At 40.0% G+C, this 15,950-nt stretch overlaps 1 protein-coding gene across 1 annotated transcript; it reads left to right on the top strand.

Annotated features, from left to right (window-relative positions):
- Positions 1-1,665: 1,665 nt before the first annotated feature.
- Positions 1,666-11,811, top strand: LOC143136320 (uncharacterized). The gene is made up of 11 exons (XM_076296975.1): positions 1,666-1,776; positions 4,150-4,239; positions 4,827-5,171; positions 5,332-5,640; positions 7,645-7,734; positions 8,129-8,167; positions 8,431-8,511; positions 8,740-8,826; positions 8,919-8,947; positions 9,402-9,479; positions 9,642-11,811. Exons 1-11 carry the CDS (start codon positions 1,716-1,718, stop codon positions 9,786-9,788), a joined length of 1,356 nt encoding a protein of 451 aa, XP_076153090.1. The 5' UTR covers positions 1,666-1,715; the 3' UTR covers positions 9,789-11,811.
- The last annotated feature ends 4,139 nt before the right edge of the window (positions 11,812-15,950 follow it).

The following is a 15,950-nucleotide window of genomic DNA, read 5'->3' as shown; positions in this document are numbered from 1 at the left end:
TTAGTGCCGAAACCTTTTAGAATTCTTCACTTTCTACTGACGAAAAAACAAATGTCCACCATGTTTTTTGTGCACGTGATCAACGTCTTTTTGTTGTTATGTCACAGGGTGTGAATAGCTCAGCTGTGTGGCCAAGGCTATTTGTATCAGGGGTGTAAATAGAAACTCCGTAAACGTAAACTTCCATCCCATAAGCAACAGCAACTGGCAGATAGAACTTTTGATGCATGGAAGGAACACACACATTTGATAGCCCCAGTGATGGTGAACTTGAACGTGATGGTGCATGTGAAAGAACTCCACCAAAACATGGACATATCAATGCACAACATGCATAAAAATAAATAAATCAGAGCCAGCCGCTCCTTAATAAAAACTGGCATGCAGTTAACAAGGTAGCCTAAGAAGGAGTTTGCTTATCTCCATTATCCATCTGAATCCAAGTTCATTAGGACCTCTTTCTATGTCGCCATCAGCATTAGAGCATCCAAATTATTCTTGAGTATCAGTATTAGTGCTAGTGCTAGTGCTAGCTGAAACTGCACTAAATCAGTCAGTTTGCCGCATTTTTCACCGTCAGCCAACAGTGCTCTCTTAGATTTCTCTCTCTTTTTCACCGTCAGCCAACAGTGCTCTCTTTTTCTCTCTCTTTTTATCCGCTCCCCCCTTGTGTCGCTTGATGCCTCGATTCATTTGTTTTGTTGCTAACTTAAATTCAGTCAACAGTAGGCCTAAAGCTTCCAATTTCCAATCTCCAACTTCCAACAACCACGCAGATGCAGACGCAGACGCGGTCTACTCGGTTGTCTCTTGAAATTCCCAGAAGGCATTGGTTCATTTTAACAAATTATCAAACAATAAAGCAAACAAATAATCAAATAAAAAATGCACGTTTTTGAACATCTGAATGAGACATTTCTCTACAAAACAATGCAGACTGATGTAAAAGTTTGTGACTGTAGACTCTATAGGGTAACCATGACTGTGATATAAAGACTCATGTGTGATATAAATACTGATCAGGTGCCAGCTAGTTTAGGTGAGAAGGATTTAAAGAAGTTTGGTTTAGAGAATTTTGACTATCACTTACTTCAAGTACATTATTGACGCTTGGAAGTGGGACGAGAGAAATGATCTCAGGCCGTCGATTACACTTAAGGAGCCGTTTGGTCAATCATACTGCTCCCTGATTGGCCGGCCGGCCCATGAGGGCTCTGGCATTTGCCCAAATTCCTGATTACCAGTCCGTCACTGACTACTACCACTACCACCATTTATCAATACATTCCAGTTAAACTGTATGAAATTACCAAGATTTCTTAGTTTTAAAACACACAGTAATAGTATGCACATTATAGGCCAATATTTTTAACATGATGTAAATTATGTTCTCATAAGTTTTAAATCAATTATTTAACTCAAGGGGGGAGTGGAAAATCAGTGTAATTCCCCAAATGGTGGAATATCCCTTTAAGTCAGCCTTGAAAGCCAACTCTGACATGTGTGTATTCTGCTGTCAGCTCTCAGCATACCACAGGAGGAACAGGAGGGGTTGGACCTCGTCACACACATCACATACTGTAGCTACATTTAGATGAAACACACACAGAAGAAAGACGCACACTGACCCTGCAGTCCCATTTAGTTACACTCTCTCTCTCTCTCTCTCACAGACATACACACACACAGAAGACAGAGAAGAGGAGAGGAGGAAGATGGCGTCCATCCCCTGTGTGCTGATAGTGTTGCTGATCTGCTGGACTCAGGACCACATGGGTGAGTTATAAGTATAAATATATATACTCTTTTGATCCCATGAGGGAAATTTGGTCTCTGCATTTATCCCAATCCGTGAATTAGTGAAACACACTCAGCACACAGTGAGGTGAAGCACACACTAATCCTGACGCAGTGAGCTGCAGTGTTGGGAGTAATGCATTAAAAAAGTAATGTAATTACAGTAATGCATTGCTTTTTGCTGTAATGCAGTAATGTAAGGCATTACCAATAATATTTCAGTAATATTTTACTCGGTACAATTCTCAGTAACTGAAGTTACTTTGCTTTTTAATCCAAAATTGAGAAATGCTCAATTGGCACCAGAGAAGATTATCCAAGAATTAAAAAAGTCATCTATGCTGGTCCTGGAATTTGATTGCCTTGTTTAGATGACTGTAGAAAGGGAATTTGAGTTATGTCTGCCATTCATGCAACAGATCTAACATGGTTAGGCTATGCTTCTCATTTCAAGCAGTGAGAATAACTAAAATGTTGCTTTTATAGACAAAGATCGTAGCCATTATTCTTAAACTATTTGCATTAAGTCTACACCACTGTAAGTGGAAGGAAAGGCAACCAGCAATTATGCGAACCATTTAAAGTCAACATACAATTTCACTATGGCTATATTACTATATTAAGTTGTGAGTGACCTTTGGCCTTTGGGGCCTACATCGTCCCATGAGCCATAACTGCAACCATTATATTGTTCTTTTGTTGGCCTTAAACCTAGCTCAGTCATTATGCCATACCACATCACCTCCTGCCGTGTAATGAGCTGCATTGAACACATGAAGATCTATTGAGAACACCAAATCCATATTTCCTGTTATTTTGGTGAAAGTAATGTAAACATAGTGTAATGCCTTACAATTCAAAGACAGTAATATTGTAATGTAACAAATTACTTTGAGATGACAGTAACAAGTAATAAAGTAACTTGCCCAACACTCGGGGAGCAGTGAGGGGTTAGGTGCCTTGCTCAAGGGCACTTCAGCTGTTCCTACTGGTCAGGGTTCGCACCGGCAACCCTCTGGTTACAAGTCTGAAGCACTAACCAGTAGGCCACGGCTGCCCCCACCTAAGGAGAGAGAACTAACGCGTGATTAACTAATGTGACTAACATTACCTCGATAACCGCCAGTACAAGTCCTGTCTTGTTTCAATAACTTATACAGTCTTTATGTGTGTGTGTGTGTGCGTGTGCGTGTGTGTGTGTCAGGGATGGATTACTGCGCGGGCCTACCGGGCCCAGGCCTAGGGGCCCAAGGGGTCAGGGGGCCCTAAATCCCAAGCCTTTGCAAATTAAAAAAAATTTGGGGGACCTCCAAACCCCCCCTCCCACATATACGACAATAAGTGGGGGGCCCTTAATACATCTGGGCCCAGGGGCCCGAAAGTTCATAATCCGCCCATGGTGTGTGTGTGTGTGTGTGTGTCTGTGTCTGTGTCTGTGTGTTTCACCTGTGTGCATACATGTGTGTATGTCAGTGTCCTGTAAAGCAGATGGTCAAATCTGGACAATAGACACCCTAAGTTTTACAGAGACAGTAGCCCTCACACTTCTGTGCCTCTGTCACAACTGTATATGTGCACATTCTCTCTGTATACAAAAATAATCTTGCAATGAAACCTCCCATGACACCTCCCATGTTTCAGATATAGAAGTCTTCACACCTTTGTGCCTCTGTTAAAACTAACCAAAACCTCTGATGACCTCATTCCAACATGTAGAACTTTGAAATGTATAAATGATGAACAGACCATTACAAGTGAATGGAAAAACAGTAAAGCACTACTATTTACTATTAGTGTTTCATACAGTTAAGCCCCAAATTATTCATACCCCTGGCAAATATTGATTTAGAATTGATTTTCTCTTAACCAATATGTTTGATCTGCCACAAAGGTTGTAAGACAATGTGGTAGAAACATGGATTTTTTTTTTTTCTGTTTTGTAACATTTTTTTCTATGATCGTTAGTGTTTCACACCTCACCTGGCGCCAAACCTGCCATTAGAACATTATCTTGGAGAAATTATATCACTCATACAATTCGGCAGGATTAATTTCTTACAACACTAACTGGCATGGTCTTTTATGATTGAATGCATATATGTTATTATCAGAAACATGATAAGAGTTTAATTAAGTTTCATCTGACCAACATGCTATTTGACCACACAGATGTTCACAGATGTCAGGAGCTTCCTCTTCCAAAGTTACAATATTCTAACCTCTAAATACTCCATGAGTCCTAGATAATTATGCCACAGTTGTGCAAATTGTACAAGACTCTAATTATTTTTAAGCATTATAATTTTATTCAGCAATTGTCTGATAGCTACTTTTCACTGTGTCATTCAACAGATTTTAAACCCACATCTTCCTCAACCTCTGTATCAACATCATCTACACCAAAGACAACAACGGACACCCCTTCCAACTCAGGGTCATCAGGTACAGCATGATGACCGAGTCAACTCTGTGTCAGATAATTATGACCCTACATAACTACTTTATGCACTAAATTTACGTGTTATGTAAAATCATTTATGGATCTGTGTTTATGAAAGCACATTGAATTGCTGCTGTGTAGGAAACATGCTATATAAATAAACCTGCATAGCCTTATATACTTTTAAACGTCATAATATCATTCAGCAATCGTCCTCTCCTAAGTGCCTTACAGTAGCCATTAACACATTTTTCTAAAAAATGGCTCCAAAATGATTCATACCCTTTTAAAATAGTCAATGGAAACATCTTTGTTTGATTTTATTTATTTATAACAGCTCTCTACATTGGTCTTATAATACCAAGCCTCTCTATGTCTCCACAATGATTTTAGGACCTTTTTAGCAGAAGGTTTTGAGGCAGGAACGATTCTTTGCCATCATTGATCGATATTTCAATATTTCAATCGATATTTGCCAAGGGTATAAATCTTTTTGGTCTGAACTGTAAACTATATCATGTTTTTACTATTTTACTTTTTACTATTTTACTATTATCAACTATAACTGATTTAAGGTTTCTCATATCAGGTGTGAGAGGGGAAACCCCCCCTGTGTTCTCCAGTGTGGGGCAGAACGCCACTCTGCCCTGTGGTAACGTGGTTCAGCCTGACTGCTCCAATACAACATGGATATACAGTGGTGGTGGAGATACAGTTGAATTGGTTACACTTGGGAAGGTCAAAAACTGCACTGACCCCCACAACTCAGATGAGTGTAAAATAGCTAAGAGAATGAGTCTGCACTCTGGCTGTTCTCTGAAGATAACTGAAGTCACCACTGATGATGCTGGAACCTACATCTGTCAGCAGTATGAGGGAGAGGGTAAATCCCAAATCGGAGAGGGTGCTCCAGTTGATCTCTCAATTCTTTCTGGTACGCTTTCCTTTGTTACAGCAATCAGAGGTCACACAAGGTGGCATCAAGGTCTAAAAAAATATCTTTAGAAAAGTCATATCATGATGATTAACTCTGTCAATGTTCAATAATTGTATAGACCATTTCTGTGTACTGATGATGTCATTTCCCCCTGCAGTCTCAACGTCCCCCAAAGTGACTGAGATGGAGGCAGAAAGTCATGTGACTCTCCACTGTGTCCTGCACACATATGACCACTGTGGAGGATCAGTGAAGGATAAAGGAGTCCATCTGAGCTGGGTGAATAAGACCGATTCTGAGCTGAAGAACACCACCAAGCGCCAGATCAGAACTACATCTTTGTGTAACATCACACTGACTGAGGAGCTTAGAGATCCATACAGCAATACTGCTAACTGGAAATGGAGATGCCAGCTGACTGCAGGGCAGGATAAGGTGTTTGCTAACTACTCCATCAAAAATAAAGGTGACTTTTATTACTGCTATTTGCAGAGTGAAATCTTATTTGTTAAGTTGTCTGGAAGAGGTCTAGTTCTAAAACCCTCATGATATCCCTTTCCTGAATATGAAACTATTTTAAAGAATGACTGTGAATGCTTTTATGCTGCATTGCATTGAGTTAACCTGCAATGGTGATTCAAATGTATATGCTTCATTAGTTTTTAGATTATTAAACTAAATCTAATCTAAAAACTAATTGTCCTTTTTTATTGAGTACCAGTACAGAGATAATGAAATGCAGTTAGCGTCTAACTAGAAGGTCAAAAAAGCAGTATCTGACATATAGTGCAATGTGGATAGTAGTATCCAGATAAGCAAGTGGCATGGTTCACAGTAGAGATATATCAGTGTATTAACAATAACATTTTAAGAGCAGAATAAATATGGATATGCAGTATTGACAATATAGACAGATATGTACAGTACAGGTATGTCCAGTGTATTAACAGTAACATACGAGTACTAAAAAAGTGTGGGCCTATATGTGCAGTAGAAACAGTAGACAGATATGTACAGTTGACTATAGAGTCAGTAAAAGTGTAATATATTGGTAAAAGTGAGTAATTACAGTATTTTGATAAATTAACTTAGATATGTACATTGTATTGTTAAAGCACCAACTACCGCCCCTTTCGTTCGAGAATTCTAAAACAATAATGTTTTTTAATACTTCAGAATAACATTTGATTAATGAACCTTATATTTTTCAGTCGCCATAGGTGTGTAGATTTAAACCAAATCTGGTTTGGTTCTTACCGGGGCTTTTCCTGCCTGAAATTTCCGATTTTGTTTACTACACTTGGAGTTTAGTGCTGGGCTGGTTGGTGCATATTTCCACCCTTTCACGCGGCACATGAACGGTTAGACTGAAAATTCTCGCAAATCAAAATTCCACTGGAGCTCCTCCAAACGGATTTCTACAAGCAGCCTTACAACACTGTTTACAGCTCTTTGTGTCACGGTAAAATGTCATTTTTGGTACATACCTAATTTAGATACTGTTATGGTGTGTGGGTGCTTGTGTTTCTTTAGAAATGTAAGAGAGCGGAAATAGGGGAGGGGCGGTGGTGGTGTTCCTATACATTGTTTAATCACACAGGTGGTGTTCCTATACATTGTTTAATCACACAGGTGGTGGTGTTCCTATACATTGTTCAGTCACACAGGTCAGGTGTTAAACCTACGTCTTCTTTTCCTTGACAGCACACTGTAAGAAAAAATAAAGAAGGTTTTCTCTTCTTCGGATTGATACAGCAAAGTGGTTTATTCCAGTGTAAAATGGTAGAAAGGTTCACAAAAGTTCACAAAGGTTCAACCTATGCCTGCCCTCGGCATATTCTCTGGAGTTCTCTCTCCTTCGTCATGTCTGGGTGAACTACTGTACCTCGTCCTGTCTGCTTGAACTAACTAAAAGTTACCAACTCAAGTCATTATATGTTGGTCTCAATGCAAATTAATCTGGCTTCTATCCAGATAGCCTTTTGTCCTATTTGTATATGATAATTGAGTTAACCTCACAATGTTGGCTGGGATGGTTTTCATTTCAATGGCTTACCCCCTAAACCCATTTTATGATCGTTAGTGTTTCACACCTCACCTGGCGCCAAACCTGCCATTAGAACATTATCTTGGAGAAATTATATCACTCATACAATTCGGCAGGATTAATTTCTTACAACACTAACTGGCATGGTCTTTTATGATTGAATGCATATATGTTATTATCAGAAACATGATAAGAGTTTAATTAAGTTTCATCTGACCAACATGCTATTTGACCACACAGATGTTCACAGATGTCAGGAGCTTCCTCTTCCAAAGTTACAATATTCTAACCTCTAAATACTCCATGAGTCCTAGATAATTATGCCACAGTTGTGCAAATTGTACAAGACACTAATTATTTTTAAGCATTATAATTTTATTCAGCAATTGTCTGATAGCTACTTTTCACTGTGTCATTCAACAGATTTTAAACCCACATCTTCCTCAACCTCTGTATCAACATCATCTACACCAAAGACAACAACGGACACCCCTTCCAACTCAGGGTCATCAGGTACAGCATGATGACCGAGTCAACTCTGTGTCAGATAATTATGACCCTACATAACTACTTTATGCACTAAATTTACGTGTTATGTAAAATCATTTATGGATCTGTGTTTATGAAAGCACATTGAATTGCTGCTGTGTAGGAAACATGCTATATAAATAAACCTGCATAGCCTTATATACTTTTAAACGTCATAATATCATTCAGCAATCGTCCTCTCCTAAGTGCCTTACAGTAGCCATTAACACATAAAGAGTCATGAGCTTGCTGGATACACACTGGCATCATTGTGACAGAATAGACACAACGTGTTATGATATCAGTAATATTCTGAAGTTTCAAGTAATGTTTTATCTAACAAACATGATGTGGATGTTATCATTATTTGATCACACAGGTGCTCAACCCACGTTTCCTTCAAGTACACAAGTCTCAGGTATGACATAAAGATATGTTAATATTATGATGAGTTAGATATGTACATTGTTCAATCACACAGGTGTCACACGTCTTCCTTTGTATTGAAATCCTCTGCCAAAAACAGCAGTCACCAATCTTTCTCCAAGCAGACTCCACACTAACTAGCATGGGGTCTTTTGACTCACAATTATGCCAAAAAAAGAGACATCTGGCTTTTAAAAGTTATGATTTTATGTAGCAATTGTCTAATAGCTACTGGTACACTGTTTCTTCAAATAGATAATAAACCCACTGTGTCAAAATCCTCTACACCAAAGACAACAACGAGCATCACTGTTTCTACCGACTCAGACCCATCAGGTACAGCATCATCACCATGATCCTCTGAATGCTATCATCTTCTACTGGCCATGTAACATTATGTGTCGCTTTGGCAGCAGTACATTATGAATCTGATATCTATTTGAAAGAAGCAACTCTGGTTGAGTTTCATGCACTGATAGTGTGGACATCTCCTTCAAGGATTTGCATCTCCTCTGTCTCTCTCTCTCACCGATCTCTGTCCCTTTCTTTCCTCCGTCACCCCAGTTGTTCCTCTGATAGCTGGAGTTGGTGTCCCACTTGGTCTGTTGGCTGCTGCATTGATAATTGTGGTGATGCACAAGAGAAGGACAAGTGAGTGTTTCCCAGGCAACACTGTAAACAATCGGCACCTATGGTGTACTATACATTCTATCTATATTCTTTCTTTTAATGTTCTATTTCAGATGCTGGGGGAGACACACAACACACAGCAGTGAGTACAAATGGGCTTTTCACAGAAATCATTAATACAACATTTTATAACATCTATAAATAATTAATACAATGTTGTATAACATCTATAAATCATTAATAAAACGTTTTATAACAGCTATAAATGACTGAGGTTAACTAGTCTGGGTGAACCCAGATAAATCTGTGAGCACTTTTGAGTTTTGCAGACCCTTCCAACCACCTTCCCATTCAAGCCCATTTCCAAATCATTTTTACTGCATTTAAATCTTAACTGCATCTAAATCTTAACTGCATCTATATCCTTTGTTTATAATAAAGATTTCTTCTCAGAGTTTACTGCACTAGTAATTCCACCGCTGGTTATGCTCCTTGGAAAGTGAATGAAAGGTCCCCAGAACAATTCTCTTTTGAATGATCATTAATCGGAGTGCCTCAACTCCAAACTCATGCTAATGTGCCTGTCTTCTGTACAGATTCAGAAGGACGAAGAAGCTGATCTGCACTACGCTGCCTTACAGCATCTCAACCCAACCCAAGATGGGCTTTCTGCAGTGAGTCATACTGATCTCAAAATAAAAAATGTGCTATGATCTCAAAAGAAGTGTTCTTTTGAGATAAGCGGTCACTCCTCATATTTTTTTTATCCTCCTGTAAATGCTTTTCAGTGGGGTATTATTTATTGTTATTATTTTTTGTTGTTTGTTTGTTTACAGAAGCGGTCTGAGGACACTGTGACCTACAGCAGCATCATGCAGTTATCTGGTGGTGAGGACCAGAACACCAGCAGACCAGCAGGAGGACCAGCGGACCCCAATGCTGTTTATGCCACCGTCCAGAAGAGTGACAAGACACAGGATTAATACAGACACATGCATAGGCATATCCATATACACGCGCTAATGCAGGCATGCATGCACATGCACACACACACAAACAGCGTACACATGCAGTACACACACATAGTAAGTGTACACACAAATGTAGAAGACTTCCTCTCACAGCTCTTTCAGTGGTTAGCATTGATGACTGACTGTGGGTGTGAAATGTGTCAGTGCACCCCCAGCCCCCACCCACAAACCCACACACACACATACACAAATTCACATGCACTGCACACTGTTCACTGCACACACTCAAACACACCTTTTGGACCCTTGAGTAAAACATAACAGTGTTTCCCATACATTGACTAATCTGTGGCGGGGCGCCACGAAATAAAAATCAGCCGTCACCCATAAATATTCTATGTTTAAATTAATTTAATTTAATTTAAATTAAATATAAGATCAAATCCTTGCATTGCCATTGAGCTGCGCTTTTTACGCACGCAGCCTTTCCTTGTCCCGCCCTGCTCTCTCGTAGCCCGCTGCCCCTCTGCATGTGCATTTAACATAATATTCACGATTGTTGAAGGATTGTTGTTGCCACATAGAAGCATTGCATAGAAGACGTCTGACTAAATTGCTATTAAATCCGCTTAGCATCGTGACCGACCATGCTGCGCAAATTTGTTCAAAACTGCTGCATTGAAGTTAACTCTGCTAAGATCTTATCACAACATGGTAGGCTACATTGAAGAGACTAAACTAAGTTAAGTTATACAATCAAGCAGTATCTCAAAGCTAACGTTAGAATACTGTTTGGATGTCGAATTTAGCATGCTTAGCCTACTTACAGCTGCTTGTCAATTTCTTTGAAGGGCTCATTTTATTGACTCTGACACTGAATGTTTGCAAAATCCCGATGTAAATGGAAAAGTGTTTTCCAAAATTCAAAAGTGCTTGTCCCAAGGAAAAGTAGCCTACTAACCTTTATTTTAACTAGGGCTATGTAGAAAACGTTATGAATTGCATCCACACATCAGCAGCCTTTAAACTGTGTTACAATTGCAATTTGCAAGGGTTCCCTCACGAACGTCTTAAAGTGACAGGCCTCCCCCACACCCCCGTTGTCCAAATCAGCTACCGCCACAAATTGAATCCAATTCTGTGGGAAGCACTGCATAGGCTGTCTTTTTATCTATCTATTGGCTAGATTTGACCATCTGCTTTATGGCACCTCCCTGGCACAAACAGGAAACACACAGACACACACGCACACACACACACACACACCTTCAGTAGGCCTACATGGCCAAAAAGTCACTGATATAAAGTCGTGCACAATGCATGAAACATTATAGGACCCATTACAGACAAAAAACAAATTGTAACATGATTCAGGAGATATTGTTATTGATATTGTTCCATGTTGGTGGAATGAATTGCCCAGTGCTCTCCGTTCCTGTGGTAGTTTTGGGTCGTTTAAGAGGGGTCTAAAGACATTCCTATTCAACATATACTTAGTTGTTTAAGTGCTTATGTGTTATGGTTTGTATAATGTTGTTTTATTTTATTTGGGCTGTTAATTAATTTGACATTATTGTTTATTATTGATATTCTCCTTAATGTAGTCTTAGCATGTCATTGTTTTTATATTATTGATTGAATGGACATTATTGTTTTATTATTGCCTTTCCCCTTTTTTTTCATTGCTTTTTTATTAGGCTATTGATTGAATTGATTTTATTTTTTATTATAGCTATTCTCCTTATTATATTTGACCAACATTCTAATCTGTTTCCTGTTCAATTTTAAATATCATCATGTTGTTTTGTATTTATGTGTCGCTTTGGACAAAGGCGTCTGCTAAATCCATAACCATAACCATAACTATAACCATAGATATTACCAGATATTAGAGAGGTGTCTTGTGTCTGCCAAGATCCTGTTTCTTGTTTTTTTTCCCTCAGAGCAGCAATTAATAATGTAAATATTGATATGCTTGATATATGGGTGTTTTATACAGAATGTGCAATTGTGTTTTGCTTTCCTTTTAACAATTTTGTAATAAAGCCATTTCATAATAATCTATATTATTAGCCTTTGACATATACATAGTCAGTCATGCTTTCACTGTCTTGTTATCGTCTAGCACTATTAACCTGTACATTTTCACATATGACTTCCAAATTCTCAGATCCTTCATGTTAGTGTAAGAGTTCTCATATCGTGAATGTCAGCACAGTTCTTCACCCCACAAATCTATTAATGATCTGATAAACCACAGGAGCAGCGTTAGCAGCCTCAGAGCCACTTCCTCAAACTGCGGAGGCTGTGCCCAAGTGTACAAAATTCAAGGGTATAACAGCCTCATGACGGGCGTTAGGTGTCAAACCACGGCCAGGGAGGATGTCAGGACTCAGGAGTGAGATCATCTATTCTACAGTAAGAGCACAGAATCAGTGGAGCACACGTCTCCTCCACCAATCACCAGTGGGGACTAGCGTTAGCTTTGGGTTTAGCTACCGTTAGTTCCCAACACAGCAGGCATCTATGACGGTGTTTATGTGTGTTTATGTCACTGACTCTCTCGCTCACAGTTACACAAGCTTAGTGTGTAACAACTTAGTAACACAACAACCAGTGTTATTAATGTGCAGAGCAACTCACAGCAGAGGTGTAACACATGCCGACAGTGTTCGAATTACCCCGTCGTTAGCAGCCTCAGAGCCACTTCCTCGAACTGCGGAGGCTGTGCCCAAGTGTACAAAATTCAAGGGTATAACAGCCTCATGACGGGCGTTAGGTGTCAAACCACGGCCAGGGAGGATGTCAGGACTCAGGAGTGAGATCATCTACAGTAAGAGCACAGAATCAGTGGAGCACACGTCTCCTCCACCAATCACCAGTGGGGACTAGCGTTAGCTTTGGGTTTAGCTACCGTTAGTTCCCAACACAGCAGGCATCTATGACGGTGTTTATGTGTGTTTATGTCACTGACTCTCTCGCTCACAGTTACACAAGCTTAGTGTGTAACAACTTAGTAACACAACAACCAGTGTTATTAATGTGCAGAGCAACTCACAGCAGAGGTGTAACACATGCCGACAGTGGTCGAATTACCCCGTCGTTTCCGGGGGTGCCCACCTGGGGGGGGGGGGGGGGGGGGTGGATTTAACATCCAATAGATTATAATAAGCAGGGTAGCCAGTTTATTAAAATGAAATCTATGACATTATGAAATTCAGCCTAATAACAAAGGCTATCGTCAAAACTGAATCTGAGCAGATTCAACATCCAATAGATTATAATAAGCAGGGTAGCCAGTTTATTAAGATGAAATCTATGACATTATGAAATTCAGCCTATTAACAAAGGCTATTGTCAAAAATGAATCTGAGCAGAGCTAATTGTCAAATATTTTACGTGCACAACTGAACATCGCACAACTGAAAAAACTGAAAGTTAACACAAAACAGCTGTCTTTATCACATCTCGGCTAAGCCTACTGGAGATAGTCCCAAAGTGGCCTATTGGTCTCTTTCTGGGCTTTTTTTTTCCCGTTTTCCACGCAGTTGATGGACGATGCCCAGCCTTGAGCCATGATTTCAAGAATGGCTTAGGGTTGAACTGGACCAGGGGAGGCGCATTGATGCTGAGCTCCCTTAAACGATTTCTGTCTTTGTCATCAATGTCATTAAGCGCAGAGAATCCTCTATCGCATTCTGCCCAAGTAGGTAAAAATGTGTTGTAACAATTTTCTAATTTTCTAATATCTAATTCTAATTAAATTATAGGCTACATTGCTTTTAACTTTTTCCACTGCTGCTAATTGCTCAATTGCTAACAATGCTCTAGCAAAATTAATAAGATCGGACAGGACAGGGGGCTATTATGCGCAGCAGTTCCCCTGCAGTCTGGGGGGGGGGGGGAATACACATTGCAACCAACGGGAAAATGTAGATTATCATAGTTACGGGTTAGCAACTTGACAATGAATGAGTGGGCCCCCTCTGACAGTGATTTCGAGCAGAACTAGTAGTGCCCTGGCCAGAACTAAGGGGGATGGGCACTACCGGGCCCTATGGTAATTCGAACACTGCATGCCGACTCATGCATGGGAACATGAAGGGGAGGCCACACACAGATTTCAGATTATTACAGAATGTAAGGACAGTCAGTATAATGAAAGGTAAAACAGAACTGTAATGCCAGTCAGTGTCTAGTCTAGTGTCTCACAAAACACTGGGAGAGGAGATTAAAATGTGGCTGGAAGTGGGCCTGTCAGATGCCTTTTTTAAAGATGGCGGCCACAAATTCAATATATTTATGGATTAAGTAGGCAGACTAGCATCGGCCATTCTATAACTAGGAAAGCAAAGGCAAAACACATCGTTCACTAAAAAAATAAACCAGCAAAGAAAATTGACCCTTCACTTTCTTTTTAAGTATATACTCTTTTGATCCCGTGAGGGAAATTTGGTCTCTGCATTTATCCCAATCTGTTAATTAGTGAAACACACAGAGAGGTGAAACACACACTAATCCCGGCGCAGTGAGCTGTCTGCAACAACAGCGGCACTCGGGGAGCAGTGAGGGGTTAGGTGCCTTGCTCAAGGGCACTTCAGCCATGGCCTACTGGTCGGGGTTCGAACCGGCAACCCTCCGGTTACAAGTCCGAAGCACTAACCAGTAGGCCACGGCTGTGCAATACCTGAGAAAAACACTTGTGTTTACTTGTCTTGTCTGTTGTCTGTGTGTATGCAGTAATGCCTACTGTCTGGTTATGTTGCACTTTAGGTGTACCTGTGGTGTACGTGTGCACTACTTTTTTATCTGAAATGTTTCGTTTCGTTCTACTGTTTGTTTCAAACCAGCACATGGAGTGTGGAGAAACGCAATTTTGTTCTACTGTGCAATAACTGTTGTATTGTTGATTGACAGTAAAGTTCACTTTGACCTTGACTTGACTTTGACTTTGACTTTGAAAGGCAACTCTGAAATGTGCGTCAGCTCTCAGCACCACAAACACCACATGAGGAACAGGAGGGGTTGGACCTCGTCATACTTGTCACATAGCTGCATTTAGAAGAAACACACAAAGAAGAAAGACACACCTGCAGTCCCATTCAGTTACCAGCTCTGTACGCATTCACACACACACACACACACGCACACACACACACACACACGCACACACACACACACACACAGAAGACAGAGAAGAGGAGAGGAGGAAGATGGCGTCCATCCCCTGTGTGCTGATATTGTTGCTGATCTGCTGGACTCAGGAACACATGGGTGAGTTACATAACCACCAGTACAAGTCCTGTCTTGTTTCAATATCGTATGCGGTCTTTGTGTTTGTGTGTGTGTGTGTGTGTGTGTGTTTCTCATATGTGCATGCAGCATGTGTGTCAGGGAGGTCCCGTAAAGCAGATGGTCAAATCTGGACAATAGACTTTCAGACACCCTAAGTTTTACCTAAGGGTCCAAAAGGTCCTATAGTAGTGGACATCTGTCTGATCTGCTCCCAACAAAATACTTTTTTGCATCAAATATAGTAGTGCTCACACCTCTGTGCCTCTGTTAGAACTGTGTACCACAACCTCTGATGACCTCATGCCAACATGTAGAACTTTGAAATGTATAAATGACAAACAGACCATTACACGTGAATGGAAAAACAGTAAAGCACTGCATCCACACTATTTATTATTAGTGTTTCATACATACAGTTCAGGCCAAAATTATTCATACCCCTGGCAAATATTGATTTAGTGTTGATTTTCTCTTGACCAATATGTTTTTTCTGCCACATGCCAGGTTGTAAGGCATGTACACAATGACTCATATAAAATCAATGGAAACATGTTATTTACATGTTATTTATTTATAAAAGTTCTCAAGATGGTTCTTATAATACCTACCAAGCCTCTCATGTCTCCACAATGATTCTAGACCGCACCTTTTTAGCAGCAATCCGGTTGTGAGGCAGGAACTATTCTTTGCCATTACTCTGGCCTTTTTTGATGGATTGAGATCTGGTCTCTGGCTTGGCCACTCTAAAATGTTGATTTTTCAGTAATTTTTAGTCAGAACAAACATATTGGAAAATAAACATTAATTTGATACTTGCCAGGGGTATGGATAATTTTGGGCTAAAATATATAATATTTTACTATCACCTATAACTGATTT

This window comes from Alosa pseudoharengus, unplaced genomic scaffold, assembly GCF_046254945.1.
Source record: "Alosa pseudoharengus isolate Yale_2024_CS ecotype anadromous, Long Island Sound unplaced genomic scaffold, YU_APseudo_1.1 YU_APseudo_1.1_scf_20, whole genome shotgun sequence".
NCBI lineage: Eukaryota > Metazoa > Chordata > Actinopteri > Clupeiformes > Clupeidae > Alosa > Alosa pseudoharengus.
The sequence above is the reverse complement of the archived record's forward strand: the minus strand, read 5'-3'. Positions and strand labels throughout refer to the sequence as shown.

Bases quoted from the DNA above. Each gene is read 5' to 3' on its own strand.
- LOC143136320 (XM_076296975.1), top strand. From the start codon at position 1,716: ATGGCGTCCATCCCCTGTGTGCTGATAGTGTTGCTGATCTGCTGGACT. The intron at 8,168-8,430 runs GTATGACATAAA...TTCTTCAAATAG, and splicing joins TTCAAGTACACAAGTCTCAG to ATAATAAACCCACTGTGTCA. The intron at 8,827-8,918 runs GTGAGTGTTTCC...GTTCTATTTCAG, and splicing joins GATGCACAAGAGAAGGACAA to ATGCTGGGGGAGACACACAA.